Consider the following 15,871-nt stretch of genomic DNA (forward strand, 5'->3'; position numbering starts at 1 on the left):
GGGCTGGGTTTGGGGACGTGGACTGGGGCGTGAGTGGGCGGGGTCTGCGTCGAAAGGGCGGGGCCTGTTGCGTCAGCGGCGTGGTCTGCGTCGAAGGGCGGGGCCGGGGTTTGGGGGCGTAGACTGGTGCGCGAGGGGCGGGGTCCGGGTTTGGGGGAGCAGGCGGGTGCGTAGGGGGCGTGGTCTGCGCCTGAGGGGCGGGGCCTAGAGTTGGGGGCGGGGCCCACGTCGGAGGGGCGGGGCTTGGGTTTGGGGGCGGGGCCTTGTGCGTCAGCGGCGTGGTCTGCGTCGGGAGGGCGGGGCCTGGGTTTGGGGCGCAGCCTACATTGGAGGGGCGCGGCCTGCGTCTTAAGGGCGGGGCCTGGGTTTGGGGGCGCAGCCTAAATCGGAGGGGCGGGGCCCGGGTTTGGGGGAGCAGGCGGGTGCGTATGGGGGGCGTGGTCTGCGTCGGGAGGGCGGGGCCTAGGTTTGGGGGCGCGGCCTACGTCGAGGGGCGGGGCCTTGTGCGTCAGCGGCGTGGTCTGCGTCGGGAGGGCGGGGCCTGGGATTGGGGGAGTAGTCTACGTAGAGGGGCGGGGCCTTGTGCGTCACGGCGTGGCCAGCGTCGGGAGGGCGGGGCCTGGACATGGGGCGTGGCCTACGTATGAGGGGCGGGGCCTGGGTTTGGGGGCGCGGCCTACGTCGAGGGGCGGGGCCTTGTGCGTCAGCGGCGTGGTCTGCGTCGGGAGGGCGGGGCCTGGGATTGGGGGAGTAGTCTACGTAGAGGGGCGGGGCCTCGTGCGTCACGGCGTGGCCAGCGTCGGGAGGGCGGGGCCTGGATTTGGGGGCGCGGCCTACGTCGAGGGGCGGGGCCTTGTGCGTCAGCGGCGTGGTCTGCGTCGGGAGGGCGGGGCCTGGGATTGGGGGAGTAGTCTACGTAGAGGGGCGGGGCCTTGTGCGTCACGGCGTGGCCAGCGTCGGGAGGGCGGGGCCTGGATTTGGGGGCGCGGCCTACGTCGAGGGGCGGGGCCTTGTGCGTCCGCGGCGTGGTTGCGTCGGAAGGGCGCGTCCCGGCGCGTGAGGGGGCGTGTCCCTCGCGCGGCCAGCCGGGGGCGCCGGCGGAGCGGAGCGGGGTCCCCGGGCCTGGGCCTGGGCCTGGGCCTGGGTCGCCATGGACGGCTGGGTCCGCTTCAGCGGCCAGAGCCAGGCCCGGGAGCGGATGTGCAGGTCACCGCTGCGGGGGAGGAAGGAGGCAAACGGAGGGAGGGAGGGAGGGAGGGGAGCCCAGCGCTTAGAACAGCGCTCCGCACACAGCCTCAGTTTCAAGAGCCCGGGCCGGGGAGTCCGAGGCTCTGGGTTCGAATCCCTGTGGGCCGGGCACTTCGCTGGGCCTCAGTGACCCTCATCTGTCGAACGGGCATTAAAACCTGGGATGACCTCGTATCCCTCCCCGGCGCTTAGAGCGGTGCTTCGCGCCTAGGAAGCGCCTAAAATACCGCCATTAGTATGAATTGGATAATATTTTATCGTTGTAAATGTAATGCTTATATAATATAAGAATGATATTGTTATTGTTAAGTATGGTTGAATGAATGCCGCGCGGGAGGTTGGGGTAATACAGGATAATGTAATAATTATAGTATTATTAAATAGGATTGAATGAATGCCGCGCGGGAGGTTGGGGCGATATTGATATAATATAATAATAGAATTATATTATTATTATTAAATAGGATTGAATGAATGCCGCGCGGGAGGTTGGGGTGATATTGATATAATATAATAATAGAATTATATTATTATTGTTATTATTAAATAGGATTGCTGCGCGGGAGGTTGGGGTGATATTGATATAATATAATAATAGAATTATATTATTATTATTAAATATGATTGAATGCTGCGCGGGAGGTTGGGGTGATGTTTACATAATTCTATAATAATTATATCATTATTAAATATGATTGAATGAATGCTGCGTGGGAGGTTGGGGTAATATTGATATAATAATATAATACTTATTATTATTATTATTATTATTAAATATGATTGAATGAATGCTGCGCTGGAGGCCGGGGTATTCCCGAGGCCCTCTGGGCGGGGGGTGGGGTCTCCCTGGGGGTCTTCTTGGGGGCTGCCAGGTGGAGAGTCGGGGTCGCCTTGGGGGTCGCCGGGTGGGGGTCAGGGGTCATCCTAGGACCCCCCCCCCTAAGGTGGGGGCTGGGGGTCTCACCTGGACCCTGGCAGAATCCACCAGCACCGGGGTGGGGAAGGCCCCGTCGGCCAGAAGAGGCCTGGGGATTCATCTACACTTGGGGTAATTCATAATAATAATAATAATAATAATGTTGGTCTTTGTTAAGCGCTTACTCTGTGCAGAGCACTGCTCTAAGCGCTGGGGGAGAGACAGGGTCATCAGGTCGTCCCACGGGAGGCTCCCAGTCTCCATCCCCATTTGACAGAGGAGGGAACCGAGGCCCAGAGAAGTCTAGTGACTTGCCCGACGTCACACAGCCGACAAGCGGCAGAGCTGGGATAATAATGTCGGTATTTGTTAAGCGCTTCCTAGGTGCCGAGCACTGTTCTAAGCGCCGGGGGAGAGACGGGGTCATCAGGTGGTCCCACGGGAGGCTCCCAGTCTTCATCCCCATTTTCCAGAGGAGGGCACTGAGGCCCAGAGAAGTGAAGTGACTCGCCCACAGTCACCCAGCTGACAAGCGGCTGAGCCGGAATTTGAACTCATGGCCTCCGACTCCCAAGGCCGGGCTCTTTCCGCTAGGCTGCGTTGCTTGCGTCTACCCCAGCGCTTAGTACAGTGCCTGGCACGTAGTAAGCGCTTAACAGATGCAATTTTTAAAAAAAAAAAGAATGGGAGAGGGAGTAGGCGAAATGGCCTCTTGAGGAGATGGGATTTTAAGAAGGCTGTGAAGGTGGGGAACGTGACTGTTATTCATTCAGTAGTATTTATTGAGCGCTTACTATGCGCAGAGCACTGTACTAAGCGCTAGGAATGGACAATTCGGCAACAGATAGAGACTATCCCTGCCCAGTGACGGGCTCACGGTCTAATCGGGGGAGACGGACAAAAACAAGACAACACCGTCACGATAAATAGAATCGAGGGGATGGATTCCTCATTAACAAAATGAATAGGGTAATAAAAACGCATACAAGGGGGGAAGGACTTCTAGGCCAGAACAAGGGGTCAGTCAATTAATGGTATTTATTGAACGTCCACTGAGCGCAGAGGACCGGATTTAGTACTTGGAAGAATACAACGTAACGGAGTTGGTAGACGCCGCGCCGCGAGCTCACGGTTTAGCAGGGGAGGCAGAAATTAATATAAATACTATTTATTAGTAATCAGAGTCATGGTACTTGTGGTACCTGCGGTATTTAAGTGCTTACTACGGGCCAAGCACTGTTCTAAGCGCTCAGGTTGGTCCAAGTCACTGAGGTCTATCGCTGTCTTGATTCTATTTCTTGCTATTGTTCTTGTCTGTCCGTAAGACCGTAAGCCCGTCCAAGGGCAGGGACCGTCTCTGTCTGTTACCGATCTGTCCATTCCAAGCGCTTAGTCCAGTGCTCTGCACCTAGGAAGCGCTCAATAAATACTATTGAATGAATGAATGAGGTCGGACCCGGTCCCCGTCCCACATGGGGCTCACGGTCTTCATCCCCGTTTTGCAGACGAGGTCCCTGAGGCCCCGAGAGGTGAAGTGACTGGCCCAGGGTCCCTCAGCAGACCGGTGGCGGAGCCGGGATCGGAACCCGGGACCTCCCCACGCCCCGGCTCTACCCGCTAGGCCACGCTGCCTCTCGATAAGTTAAAGAGATGGACATAAGTGCTGGGGGCTGAGGGAAGGGGGAAATAAAGATGGGGAAATCGAGGTGGAAGGGGGGCAAGTCGCCGTTCTCCCAACTTTTCCTTGACTCCCCGCCTCCCAGCCGCGGTCCGGGGGGGAAGGGGACCCCCATTTTCACCGACCGCGCAGCTCCTTCTGGATCGAGTCGTGGGCCGCAGCGTAGACCTGTCTTCCCCAGTAGGACCCCCTTGAACCTGAACTCATTCGTTACCCGCCCTGTTCCCCCGGGTTTGGGGTAATAATAATGACGATGGCGTTTGTCAAGCGCTTACTATGTGCAAAGCACTGTTCTCAGCGCGGGGGGGGAGACGGGGTGATCAGGTTGTCTCACGTGGGGCTCCCAGTTTTAATCCCCATTTTCCAGGCGAGGTCACTGAGGCCCAGTGAAGTGACTTGGCCAGAGTCACACAGCTGACAAGCGGCAGAGCCGGGATTCGAACCCATGGCCTCGGGGTCCGGGCTCTTTCCACTGAGCCACGCCGCTTCTACAGTTGGTACAGTGCCCTGCGCTCAATAAATCCGATCGGATGGTGACCTTCGACCTCGGGGGGCCGGGTTGGGGAGATGACGCGGGTCAGAGGTCAAACGAGCGGGCAGAGGGAGGGGGTGGGAGGGGAGACGGGATGTTTCCTCTCCCCGTTTCCCGCCCTTCCCCCGGCCTCACTCCTGCTGGCCCAGGAAGGCGGAGAGGCCTAGTGGGTTGGGCCCGGGCCCGGGAGTCAGGGGGACCTGGGTTCTAATCCCGCTTCTGCCACTTATCTGCTGTGTGACCTTGAGCAGGTCATTTCTCTGTGCCTCGGTGACCTCATCTGGAAAATGGGGAGGAAGACCGCGAGCCCCACGTGGGACGGGGACTCTGTCCAACCCGATTTAGCTTGAATCTAACCCAGCGCTTAGAACAGTGCTCGACGTGGAGTAAGCGCTTAACAAATACCGTCACAATAATTATGGTATTAAGCGCTCGCTATGTGCCGAGCACCATTCTAAGCGCTGGGGTCAGGTGGTCCCACGTGGGGCTCCCGGTTTTAATCCCCATTTTCCAGATGAGGTCACTGAGGCCCAGAGAAGCGAAGCGACTCGCCCACGGTCACCCGGCCGACAGGCGGCAGAGCCGGGATTCGAACTCATGACCCCCGACCCCCAAGCCCGGGCTCTTGCCACTGAGCCACGCTGCTTCTCTACCATCGTCATCTTGCAGGGGGTCATCCCGACCCTTCCCTTATCTCCACGCCTCCTGCGGCCCCCCCAAGGAGGCCTCCGACCTCTCCCGCCCACCCTAAGCAGCGTGGCTCTGTGGAAAGAGCACGGCCATTGGAGTCAGAGGTCAGGAGTTCGAATCCCGGCTCTGCCACCTGTCAGCTGGGTGACCGCGGGCGAGTCGCTTCACTTCTCTGGGCCTCAGTGACCTCATCCGTCAAATGGGGGTGAGGACCGTGAGCCCCACGGGGGACGACCCGATTCCCCTGTGTCCACCCCAGCGCTTAGAACAGTGCTCTGCACGTAGGAAGCGCTTAACAATACCGACATTGTTATTATTAAACGAGAATTTCCTGAAGGTCTATCCTTGCCCCCTCTCGCTGCAACCTCAGCCACCCTTCCCTCTGCCGGCCCCGGGGCCGGCGTGGCCCCGGCCTCCTCGGTCCCCCCTCACGTCCTCAGAGCTCAGCACGTCCCCCACCCCACCCCCGGCCCCTCGCCCCCTGACCTCACCTCCCTGCCACTTGTCGGCTGTGTGACTGTGGGCGAGTCCCTTCCCTTCTCTGTGCCTCAGTTCCCTCATCTGTAAAATGGGGATGAAGACTGGGAGCCCCACGTGGGACGACCTGATTCCCCTGTGTCTGCCCCGGCGCTTAGAACGGTGCTCGGCACATAGTGAGCGCTTAACAAATACCGACCTCCCACCCCTCGGTCTCCTCAGGGCGGCCCAGTACGCCTGCGTCCTCCTGGGCTACTCCCTGCGGAAACACGGGGCCAGCGAGGCCGCGCTCGACCAGATCAAGCAGCTGGAGGGCCACTTCGGGGTCGTCCGCAAGCGTAAGTTCCCGGCCTCCGTCCGACCGCCGCCCTTCGGGCCCCTTGCCGGGGGTTCGGGTCATCCATCGGTCGATCGGTCGAGCGCCGACTGTGTGCGGAGCACCGCGTTACGCACCTGGGAGGGGACGGTACGACAGAGACGCGCGTTCCCTGCCCACGACGCCCTGACGGTCTAGAGGGGGAGACGGGCACGGATAGAAATAAATAAACGACGGAGGTGGACATAATGGGGGAGAGGGGACTAGAGGGAGCAAATTCAAGCGCAAGGGGGACGCGGAAGGGAGCGGGAGAAGAGGAAACACCAGACACGGAGACAGAGGAGGGAAGAGGGGGTAGTCGGAAGAGGCGGAGACGCAGAGCCGGGGGCGGTAGCGGAAGATTTGGAGAGACGGAGACAAAGGAGGGAAGCGGGGGCGTCCGAAGATCCGGAGACGCAAGAGACGGAGGGGGTGTCAGAAGACACGGAGACGGAAGATGTCGGACGACGTGGACACGCAGAGACGGGGGGGTAGCGAGAGACGAGACGCAGAGACGGGGTGTCGGGAGACGTGGAGACGCAGAGACGGGCGGCGTCGGGGACACGCAGAGACGAGGGCGTCACAAGAGATGGAGACGCAGAGACGGAAGATGTCGGACGAGGAGATGCAGAGACGGCGGGGGGCGGTATCAAGATAGACGCAGAGACGGAAGATGGGAGAAGACATGGAGATGGAGAGACGGGGGTGGGGGTGTCAGAAAACACGGAGCCGGGCGGTGTCGAGATATGGAGACGCAGAGACGGGGGGTGGCGGAAGACACGGAGACGTAGAGACGGCGGCGTCGGGAGACACAGAGACAGGTGGAGTCGAGATATGGAGACGCGGAGACGAGGGGTGTCGGAAGACGTGGAGACGCAGGGACAGGTGGGGGTCAAGATATGGAGACGAGGATGGTAGAAGAGATGAAGGCGCAGAGACGGGGGGGTGTCAAGATGTGGAGACGCAGAGACGGGGGGGGGGGGGGTGTCAGGAGAGATGGAGACACGAAGATGGGGGAGAGTCAGAAGTCGGGGGGGGGGGGGGAACGCGGTTAAATGGCCGTCGTTCTCATTTTCTCTCCGGTGGTCTCTGTCCCTCCGTGGGCGTCTCCATCTCGGCCCACAGTGCTCCGCCTGGGCAACTCGGTGGACGCCCTGGAGTCGGCCAAGCGTGCCGTCCACCTGTCGGACGTGGTCCTCCGCTTCCTCATCACCGTCGGCCACCTCAACCGCGCCATGTACTTCGCCTGCGACAACGTGCTGTGGGCCGGCCGGGCCGGGCTGGCCCCGCGTCTCGACCACGACAAGTGGACCCGGCGCTCCTTCCGGTCCGGCCCCCCCGGCCCCCCCCCCCCCCCCCCCCCCGGCCGCCCCCAACGCTCGTGGTGATGAGAAGCAGCCCCGCTCCGGCGGGGAGAGCCCGGGCTTGGGAGTCGGAGGACGTGGGTTCCACTTCCGCCTCCGCCACTTGTCTGCTGTGTGACCTTGGGCAAGGCGCTCAGCTTCTCTGGGCCTCAGTTCCCTCGCCTGTAAAATGGGGGTGAAGACTGTGTGAGCTCCACGTGGGACCATCCGACGACCCCGCATCTAGCCCAGTGCTTGGCACATAGTAAGTGCTTAACGCGTACCATAGGGAGAGTCAAGGTCAGCAGGTCGGGCACGGTCCCTGCCCCACTCTGCCTGAGGACAGGGATCGAATTCCCATTTTACCGGGGAGGACACCGAGGCACGGGGAGGTGAAGGAGCTTGCCCGAGGTCACTCGGCAGACAGTCGGCGGAGCCGGGATTATCCAACGACCTGCGCGATTTTCCCTGGACGTTTCTGGGAGCCCTTCCGGCTCCACGTCGCTGTGGAACCATCCCGACCCCCCTCCCCAGCTCGGTGGACGCCCCCCCTCCCCCCCCGCCCCGCCCACCCCTCCGCGCATAACATTGATAATAGCGGTACTTGTTAAGCGCTCAGTAGGTGCCGAGCACTGTTCTAAGCGCTGGGGTAGATACAGGGTCGTCAGGTGGCCCCCCGTGGGGCTCACGGTCTTCATCCCCATTTTCCAGATGAGGGCGCCGAGGCCCAGAGAAGTGAAGTGGCTTGCCCAGAGTCACTCGCCCTAGGACAAGTGGCGGAGCTGCGATTCGAACTCGGGTCCTCTGATTCCCGAGCCCGGGCTCTCGCCACTAGGCCACGCTGCTTCTCTGGGCGTTGGGAGCATATCACTCCCCGCGCCCTCCAGGAACTCCACGGATCCCACCCGACTCCCCCTCCTCGATCCCGCGTTGCACCCTCGCCCCCACCGACTCCTTGGACAATAATAATAATAATGTTGGTATTTGTTAAGCGCTTACTATGTGCCAAGCACTGTTCTAAGCGCTAGGGTAGACACAGGGGAATCAGGTTGTCCCACGTGGGGCTCACGGTCTTCATCCCCATTTTACAGATGAGGTAACTGAGGCCCAGAGAAGTGAAGTGACTTGCCCACAGTCACACAGCTGACAAGTGGCAGACCTGGGATTCGAACTCATGACCTCTGACTCCAAAGCCCATGCTCTTTCCACTGAGCCAAGCAAGCTGCTTCTCTAAGCAGCTTGGACCCTTCCGACCCCCCCCCCCCCCCCGCCCCCGATGATGATGATGATGGAATCTGTTAAGCGCTTACTGTGTGCCGGGCACTGTACCGAGCGCCGGGGTGGCTACAACCAAATCGGGTTGGACACGGTCCCTGCCCCACTGTGGGGCCGACGGTCTCAATCCCCTTTACCCAGATGAGGGAACTGAGGCCCAGAGATGCCAAGCGACATCCCGAGGTCACACGGAGGCGGGATCAGAACCCCGACCTCCCTCCGACTCCCGGGCCGTAGCCGCTAGGTCCCGCCGCTCCTTCCCGTCCGTCGGCCGTACTCCGGCTCCCACCGACGACCCCCGAAGCCCCCCGGCCCGGCCCGCCGTCCGCCGGCAGGAGGGGAGGCGTGGACGGGGTGCGGGGTCCCCCCTCTGAGACGCCCCCCCCCCCCGCCCCGCAGGTACTACCTCTTCGCGCTGATCATGAGTCTGAGTCGCGACGCCTACGAGATCCGGCTGCTGATGGAGCAGGAGGCCTCGGGGCGACGGGCCAAGGGGGGCGAGGGCGGGGCGGGCCGGGGTCCCCTGGCCGCCCTGGGGCTCCAGCTGCGCTTGGCCGGCCGGGTCCTGCGCGCCCACCCGCCCCTGCTCCTGGACCTGGTCCGCAACGGCTGCGACCTGGCCATCCCGCTGGACCGACTCGGCCTCCTGCGCTCCGGGCCCGGGGTCGTGGGCTGCTGCGGCCTCCTCTCCTCCGTCCTCTCCATCCTCGCCCTGCTGCACCCCTGGCTCAAGCTCAAGCCCTGAGCCGGCCCCCGGCCGGGGGGGAGGACGGACGGACGTCCCTCCCCCCCGGCCCGGCTCCCGATCCGTCTCTCGCTTCCCCGCCCTCTCCCCACGTCTCCGTCCGTCTCGCCGGGCCTCCGGCCCGTCCCTCGGGAAGTGCGCTTGATTCGCCCCGGGTGAGGCCGGCGGGGGGGACCCGAAGTCTCTCGACGTCGTCCCCCCCCCCCCCCCCATCTTCTCCCCTAAGAGGACAAAGTCGGACCTGGTTCCTTCTTCTCTAAAAAAAGGAAGAAAGCCAAGATTCAACGTGTAAGATTCCTCCTGGGAGAAGAGCAGGGCGGGAGAGGGTCTCTCTTCCCTTCTCTCCCCCCCGGCTCTTCCCCGAAACTTCCCTCCTTTGGTTTTCGTCCAGGACCTTCCCCCGTGTAAATACTGTACGATTAAACCTTGTAAATACCCGTGCCCGGCGGTCAGAGCTCTCTGAAGAGCCCGGTCTGGTCCTCATCCCCTCCCACACGCTCCCCGTCCAGTTCATCTCTGTCACTATTAATAACAGTAATAATAATTGTGGGTGTCCGCCGTGCCCTTCCTCCGGGCCGACCGCCGCAGATCCGGTGGTCAGGTTAGACGCAGGCCCGTCCTGCCTCGAAGTCTAAGTTGGGGGCCGTGAAAAGTAGTTTTTTTAACTTATAATAATATTTAGGGTATTTGTTAAGCGCTTACCACGTGCCAGGCACTGTTCTGAGCGCCGGGACGGTTACAGGATAGCCGGGTTGGACCCAGGCCCTGTCCCACGTGGGGCTCTCAGCCTCGAGAAGCAGCAGCCAGTGGCGAGAGCCCGGGCTTGGGAGTCAGAGGGCGTGGGTTCTAATTCCGCCTCTGCCACTTGTCAGCTGGGTGACTGTGGGCAAGTCACTTCACCACTCTGGGCCTCAGGGACCTCATCTGGAAAATGGGGATGAAGGCTGTGAGCCTCACGTGGGACAACCTGACCACCCTGGATCTCCCCCAGCGCTTAGAACGGTGCTCTGCACATAGTAAGCGCTTAACAGAGACCAACATTATTATTATTGTTGTCGGCAGTGTGACCTGGGGCAAGGCGCTTCGCTTCTCTGTGCCTCAGTTCCTTCGTCTGTCAAATGGGGGTGAAGACCGGGAGCCCCACGGGGGACAACCCCTTCACCTCGTATCTCCCCCAGCGCTTAGAACGGTGCTTGGCACCTAATAAGCGCTTAACAAATACCACCGTTATCATTGTTAAATGCCAGAATTATCATTGTTCTTCCAAGGGCTTAGTACAGTGCTGCTGCACATAGCGCTCAATAAATACCTCTGATGGAGAAATGATAATGGGTTGGCAGCACCGGATCTCCTGAGTCTGGGGGTTTCCCGCCACCGTCGTCCCCCCCAGACCCTCAGGTCGGGAGGGGGCTGCGCGGCGGGATGGGGAGACTCCCTTGTGGCGGACCTTGCGAGCGCTTAGCACAGTGCTGTGCCCACAGTGAGCGCTCAAGAAATAGCATGTCGCAGGGAGGAGCCTCGTGGCGGCAGGCCGGCTGCAATCGCGCGGCTCCGCCAGGAGGGGGCGGGCGCGGGGTGGTGGCGCGCTCTCTCTCTGGCGCCCTCTGGTGGCCGGGACGCGCCGCGACACCCGCCCTCTGGCGCCCTCTAGCGAGGGGAGGGCACCCCCCCCCCCCCCAGCTCGGCCACGTGTCTCGGCTGTGTGACCTCGGGCAAGTCACTTCACTTCTCTGTGCCTCCCCTCTGTAAAATGGGGCTCGAGTCTGCGAGCCCCGCGAGGGACACGGACTGTGGCCAAACCCGATGTCCGTGTAGCTAGCCCAGCGCTTAGAACGGTGCTTGGCCCCTGGTAAGCGCTTACCAAACGCCACAGTTATTCCTCTAATAATAATAATAATAAATAATTCTGATATCTGTTAGGCGCTTACTAGGGGCCAAGCACCGTTCTGAGCGCCGGGCTAGACACAAGGTAGGTTGTCCCACACGGGGCTCCCAGTCTTCATCCCCATTGTACAGAGGAGGGAACTGAGAAGTGAAGTGACTTGCCCAAGGTCACACAGCAGACAAGTGGCGGAGGCGGGATTAGAACCCATGACTTCTGATTCCCAAGCCCGGGCTCTTCCACTTGTCAGCTGTGTGACTGTGGGCAAGTCGCTTCACTGCTCTGCACATAGTGAGCACTTAACAGATACCAACATTATTATTATTCCCACCAAGCCACGCTGCTTCAGTGCTGGGCACATAGTAAGCGCTTGCCGAATACCCTAAGTATTCTCCTGGACCGTGAGCCCGTTGTCGTCTAGGGATTGTCACTATGTGTTGCCGAATTGCCCTCTCCCAAGCGCTTAGTACAGTGCTCTGCACACCGTCAGCGCCCAATAAAAATGTTTGAATGAATGAAGGAAAGGGCCCGAAGCGGAGGCGGAGTCGTCAGAAGTGGGCGGGGTCTGGTTGGCCCTGGGGGGAATGGGCGAGACCTGATTGGTCGCGGGGGAAGTGGGCGGGACCCCATTGGTCCCCGGGGGGGAGTGGGCGGAGCGGGGTTGATCCGGGGGAAGTGGGCGGAGCCTTATTGGTCCAGGGGGGAGTGGGCGGGGCCTGATTGGTCTGGGGGGTGGGAGGAGCCTGATTGGTCCAGGTGGGGAGTGGGAGGAGCCTGATTGGTCCAGGTGGGGAGTGGGAGGAGCCGGGTTGGTCTGGGGGGGAGTGGGCGGAGCCTGGTTGATCCAGGAGGAAGTGGGCGAAGCCTAGTTGGTCCAAGGGGAAGTGGACGAAGTCTGATTGGTCCAGGGGGAAGTGGGCGAAACCTGATTGGTCCAGGGGAGTGGGCGGAGCCTGTCTGATCCAGGGGGAAGTGGGCGAAGCCTGATTGGTCCAGGGGGGCAGTGGGCGGAACCAGGTTTGTCTGGGGGGGAGTGGGCGGAGCGTGGTCGATCCGGGGGGGAGTGGACGAAGCCTGATTGGTCCGGAGGGAAAGTGGGCGGAGCCCGATTGGTCCGGGGGGAAGTGATCGAAGCCTGATTGGTCCGGGGGGGAGTGGGCGGAGCCCGATTGGTCCGGGGGGAAGTGATCGAAGCCTGATTGGTCCGGGGGGGGAGTGGGCGGAGCCTCGTTAGTCTAGGGGGGGAGCGGGCCTGATTGGTCCAAGGGGAAGTGGACGAAGCCCGATTGGTCCCGGGGGAAGCGGGCGGAGGGGGTCCGGCCCTCGGGGTCCTGCGGAGCGGAGCGGAGCGGAGCGGAGCGGAGGGGCGCGGCTCGGAGCGGGCCTGCGGTCCTTCCCTCCCCCGCAGCCGGTGCGGGTCGGTGCGGGTCCGGGAGAGCCCACCCTCCTGCGCCGGGAAGGACCGGAGCCTCTGCCGGTGCGGGGGGACCCCGCACCCCTCTTCCTGCTGAAGGCCGGGGGTAGGGCGGGACCCCCCCCCCCCCGGGAGGCCCCAGCCGCGCCCCTCCCCCTCTCGGCGGGCGGGGGGCGGCGGGGGGCGGGGATCCCCACCCCCACCCCGGGAGGCCTGGCCCACTCCCAGGCCGAGACGGCCGGACCGGACTGACCGGTCCCCCCCCCGCCCCCCCGACCGGGGACGGGTCCCGGGGGGACGTTGGGGGGGGCGGAGCTCGGACCTCGAGGCGTCTCCCCCTCCTCCCACCCCAACGCCCCCCCGCCTCAGTTTCCAGGGCGGCGAGGGGGCGGGCGGGCCCGCCGCCCGCCGCTGGAGCGCCCGGACCCGTCCTACAACCGCCCGGCGGCCGTGGGGGCGGGCGACCCGGCCGGCCGGCCCCCGCTGCGCTCGCTGGACCTGGGCTTCGACGCCGTGGCCCGGCCGGCGCCCGCCGCCTTCGCCGGCCCGGGCCCGCCGGAGGAGCTCGGCCTGTTCAATAGCTGCCCGGCCGACCCGGCGCCTCCGGGCCCCGTTGGGCCGCCCTGGCCCCGGTGGCCGTCGGGTTCTCCCGGGCCGGGGTGCGGGGCCCGCGGCCGGGGCGGCTGCCGCTGCGGGACATCGGCGACCCGGACCTCCTGCGCTTCCACTGGACCTTCACCTGGCTGTCCGGGGTGGCCCGCCCGGCCGGGCACAACGCGCCCCTCGACGCCGTGCCCTGCGAGCCCCGGGAGGTGCTGCCGACGGCCAACCGGGTCAGCTTCCCGCCCCCGGACTGGCGCGGGCCGGCCCCGCGGCTCCTGGCGGCGGACGGCAGCGCCCTCGGGGTCATCGGCCGCGGCCCCTTCGCCCTCGCGCCCCGGCCGGCCGCCCTGCGGGCCGGCGACAACCCCTTCCGCCGCACCTGCGAGCTCCACGCCTTCCTGGCGGCGGCCGCCGCCCCCCGCCGGCCCCTGCCGGCGCCCGGACGGGCCCCGGTACCCGCGGGCCGCCGGCGGCCGCCGGGCCTACCACGCCTTGGTCGAGGGGCGGCCGCCGGGGAAGGCGACGGGGCCGGCCTGGCCTCGCCCGGCTTGGGCCGCGGCGGGGATGGGCCGGAGGAGGAGGAGGAGACGACGCCGGGGGACGAGCCCGGGATGACCCCCCAGCCCACCCCTTCTTCCCCAGCCCCCTCCGGGGCCAGCGGAGGTCAGACCTAAGCCCCCTCCACCCCGGAGGGTCTGGGCCTGGCCGCGTGGACACGTGGACGTTTCTTCTTCTTCTTCTTCTTCTTCTTCATAAACGGGCTTGCCTTATCCACATCGAGGGGACGCGGTTCTCGGGGACCGTGCCGCCCCCGAGGGCAATAATTCCTTCATTCATTCAATAGTATTTATTGAGCGCCTACTATGTGCAGAGCACTGGACTAAGCGCTTGGAACGAACGAGTCGGCAACAGATAGAGACGGTCCCGGCCGTCTGACGGGCTCACGGTCTGATCGGGGGGGACGGACGGACGAGAACGATGGCGATAAATAGAGTCGAGGGGAAGAAAATCTCGTAAAAGCAGTAATAGTATTAAGAGCCCGGGCTTGGGAGTCAGAGGTCGGGGGCTCTAATCCCGGCTCCGCCGCTTGTCTGCTGGGTGACCCGGGGCGAGTCACTTCACTTCTCTGGGCCTCAGTTCCCTCGTCTGTCAAATGGGGATGAAGACCGGGAGCCTCACGTGGGCCGACCTGATGACCCTGGATCTCCCCCGGCGCTTAGAACGGCGCTCGGCACCTAGGAAGCGCGTAACAAATACCGTAATTAGTAGAGAAGCAGCGGGGCTCCGTGGCAAGAGCCCGGGCTGGGGAGTCAGAGGTCGTGGGTTCGGATTCCGGCTCTGCCGCTTGTCAGCTGGGTGACTGCGGGCAAGTCACCTCACTTCTCTGGGCCTCAGTTCCCTCGTCTGTAAATTGGGGATTGACTGGGAGCCTCACGTGGGATGACCTGATGACCCTGCATCTCCCCCAGCGCTTAGAACAGTGCTCAGAGTAAGCGCTTAACAAATACCAACATTTATTATTATTATTATTATTATTTCCACAGGACGGGAAAGGGGAGGGGCGGCAGAGATGGAGTTCGAGAGGCGGCCACCAGAGGGCAGCACCAGAGCGCTCGGCCGAGATTCATTCAATCGTTAATAATAATAATAATAATAATAATAATAATAATAATAATAATGGCATTTGTTAAGCGCTTACTATGTGCCAAGCACTGTTCTAAGCGCCGGGAGGATACAAGGTCCTCAGGTGGTCCCACCTGGGGCTCCCAGTCTTCATCCCCATTTGACAGTTGAGGTCACGGAGGCCCATTGAAGGGAAGTGACTTGCCCAAGGTCACACCGCTGGATTTGAACCCATGCCCTCGGACTCCCCAGCCCCTGCTCTTTCCACTGAGCCCCGCTAATGATTATAACGATGATGATGATGATGGTGTTTGTCGAGCGCTCACTGTGTGCCAAGCACTGTTCTAAGCACTGGGGTTATCAGGTTGTCCCACGTAGGGATCCCGGTCTTCATCCCCGTTTTCCAGGCGAGGGAACCGAGCCCCAGGGAAGCGAAGCGGCTCGCCCAAAGTCACCCAGCTGACAAGTGGCGGGGGCGGGATTAGAACCCACGACCTCGGACTCCCAAGCCCGGGCTCTGGCCACTGAGCCGCGTTACTTATTGAGCGCTGGATTTTGGAGCAAATTAACCCAAATCAGGAGGTCTGATTCTCTGGGGAAGACACTAATGCCGGGAGAAGTCCAGGGATAAACGAGGAAGAGGCCGAGCAGGGAAGCGGCGTGGCTTTGTGCTAAGGGCGGGGGCTTGGGAGTCAGAGGTCGTGGGTTCCGATTCCGCTTGTCAGCCGCGTGACGTTGGGTAAGTCGCTTCTGTGGGCCTCGGTTCCCTCATCTGTAAAATGGGGATGAGGACTCTGAGCCCCACGTGGGACAACCTGATGACCTCGTATCCAACCCAGCGCTTTGAACAGCGCTCGGCACGGGGTAAGCCCTTAATGAGAATAATAATCATGGTATTTGTTAAGCTTAATAAATACCATCATCATCGTCATTATTACTGTAGAGACCTCAACAACGAGAACGGAAGAACCGTTAAAAAGGTGGCGGATCGTGGCGGAGGACGGGACGTTCCGGAGAAAGTATATCCTGGGAGTCGCTTTGAATCAAAAACTGCTTGATGGCACACGATGATATTATTAACTGCGTGCAG

At 62.2% G+C, this 15,871-nt stretch overlaps 1 protein-coding gene across 2 annotated transcripts; it reads left to right on the forward strand.

Moving 5' to 3' along the window:
• The first annotated feature begins 1,015 nt into the window (after positions 1-1,015).
• PEX11B (peroxisomal biogenesis factor 11 beta) lies at positions 1,016-9,803 on the forward strand. Of its 2 annotated transcripts, none has more exons than XM_029056337.2 (4): positions 1,016-1,206; positions 5,764-5,879; positions 7,022-7,223; positions 8,914-9,803. In XM_029056337.2, the coding sequence occupies exons 1-4, from the start codon at positions 1,151-1,153 to the stop codon at positions 9,257-9,259; spliced, it is 720 nt and encodes a 239-aa protein (XP_028912170.1). In that variant the 5' UTR covers positions 1,016-1,150; the 3' UTR covers positions 9,260-9,803. The 2 variants fall into 2 exon arrangements, with proteins under 2 accessions (XP_028912170.1, XP_028912168.2); XM_029056335.2 differs by lacking the exon at positions 1,016-1,206 and adding an exon at positions 3,842-4,080.
• The last annotated feature ends 6,068 nt before the right edge of the window (positions 9,804-15,871 follow it).

The sequence above is a fragment of the Ornithorhynchus anatinus genome, chromosome X5 (genome assembly GCF_004115215.2).
Source record: "Ornithorhynchus anatinus isolate Pmale09 chromosome X5, mOrnAna1.pri.v4, whole genome shotgun sequence".
NCBI lineage: Eukaryota > Metazoa > Chordata > Mammalia > Monotremata > Ornithorhynchidae > Ornithorhynchus > Ornithorhynchus anatinus.

Bases quoted from the DNA above. Each gene is read 5' to 3' on its own strand.
- PEX11B (XM_029056335.2), top strand. From the start codon at position 3,857: ATGGGGAAATCGAGGTGGAAGGGGGGCAAGTCGCCGTTCTCCCAACTT. The intron at 4,081-5,763 runs GTAATAATAATG...CGGTCTCCTCAG, and splicing joins CCTGTTCCCCCGGGTTTGGG to GGCGGCCCAGTACGCCTGCG. The intron at 7,224-8,913 runs GTCCGGCCCCCC...CCCGCCCCGCAG, and splicing joins TGGACCCGGCGCTCCTTCCG to GTACTACCTCTTCGCGCTGA.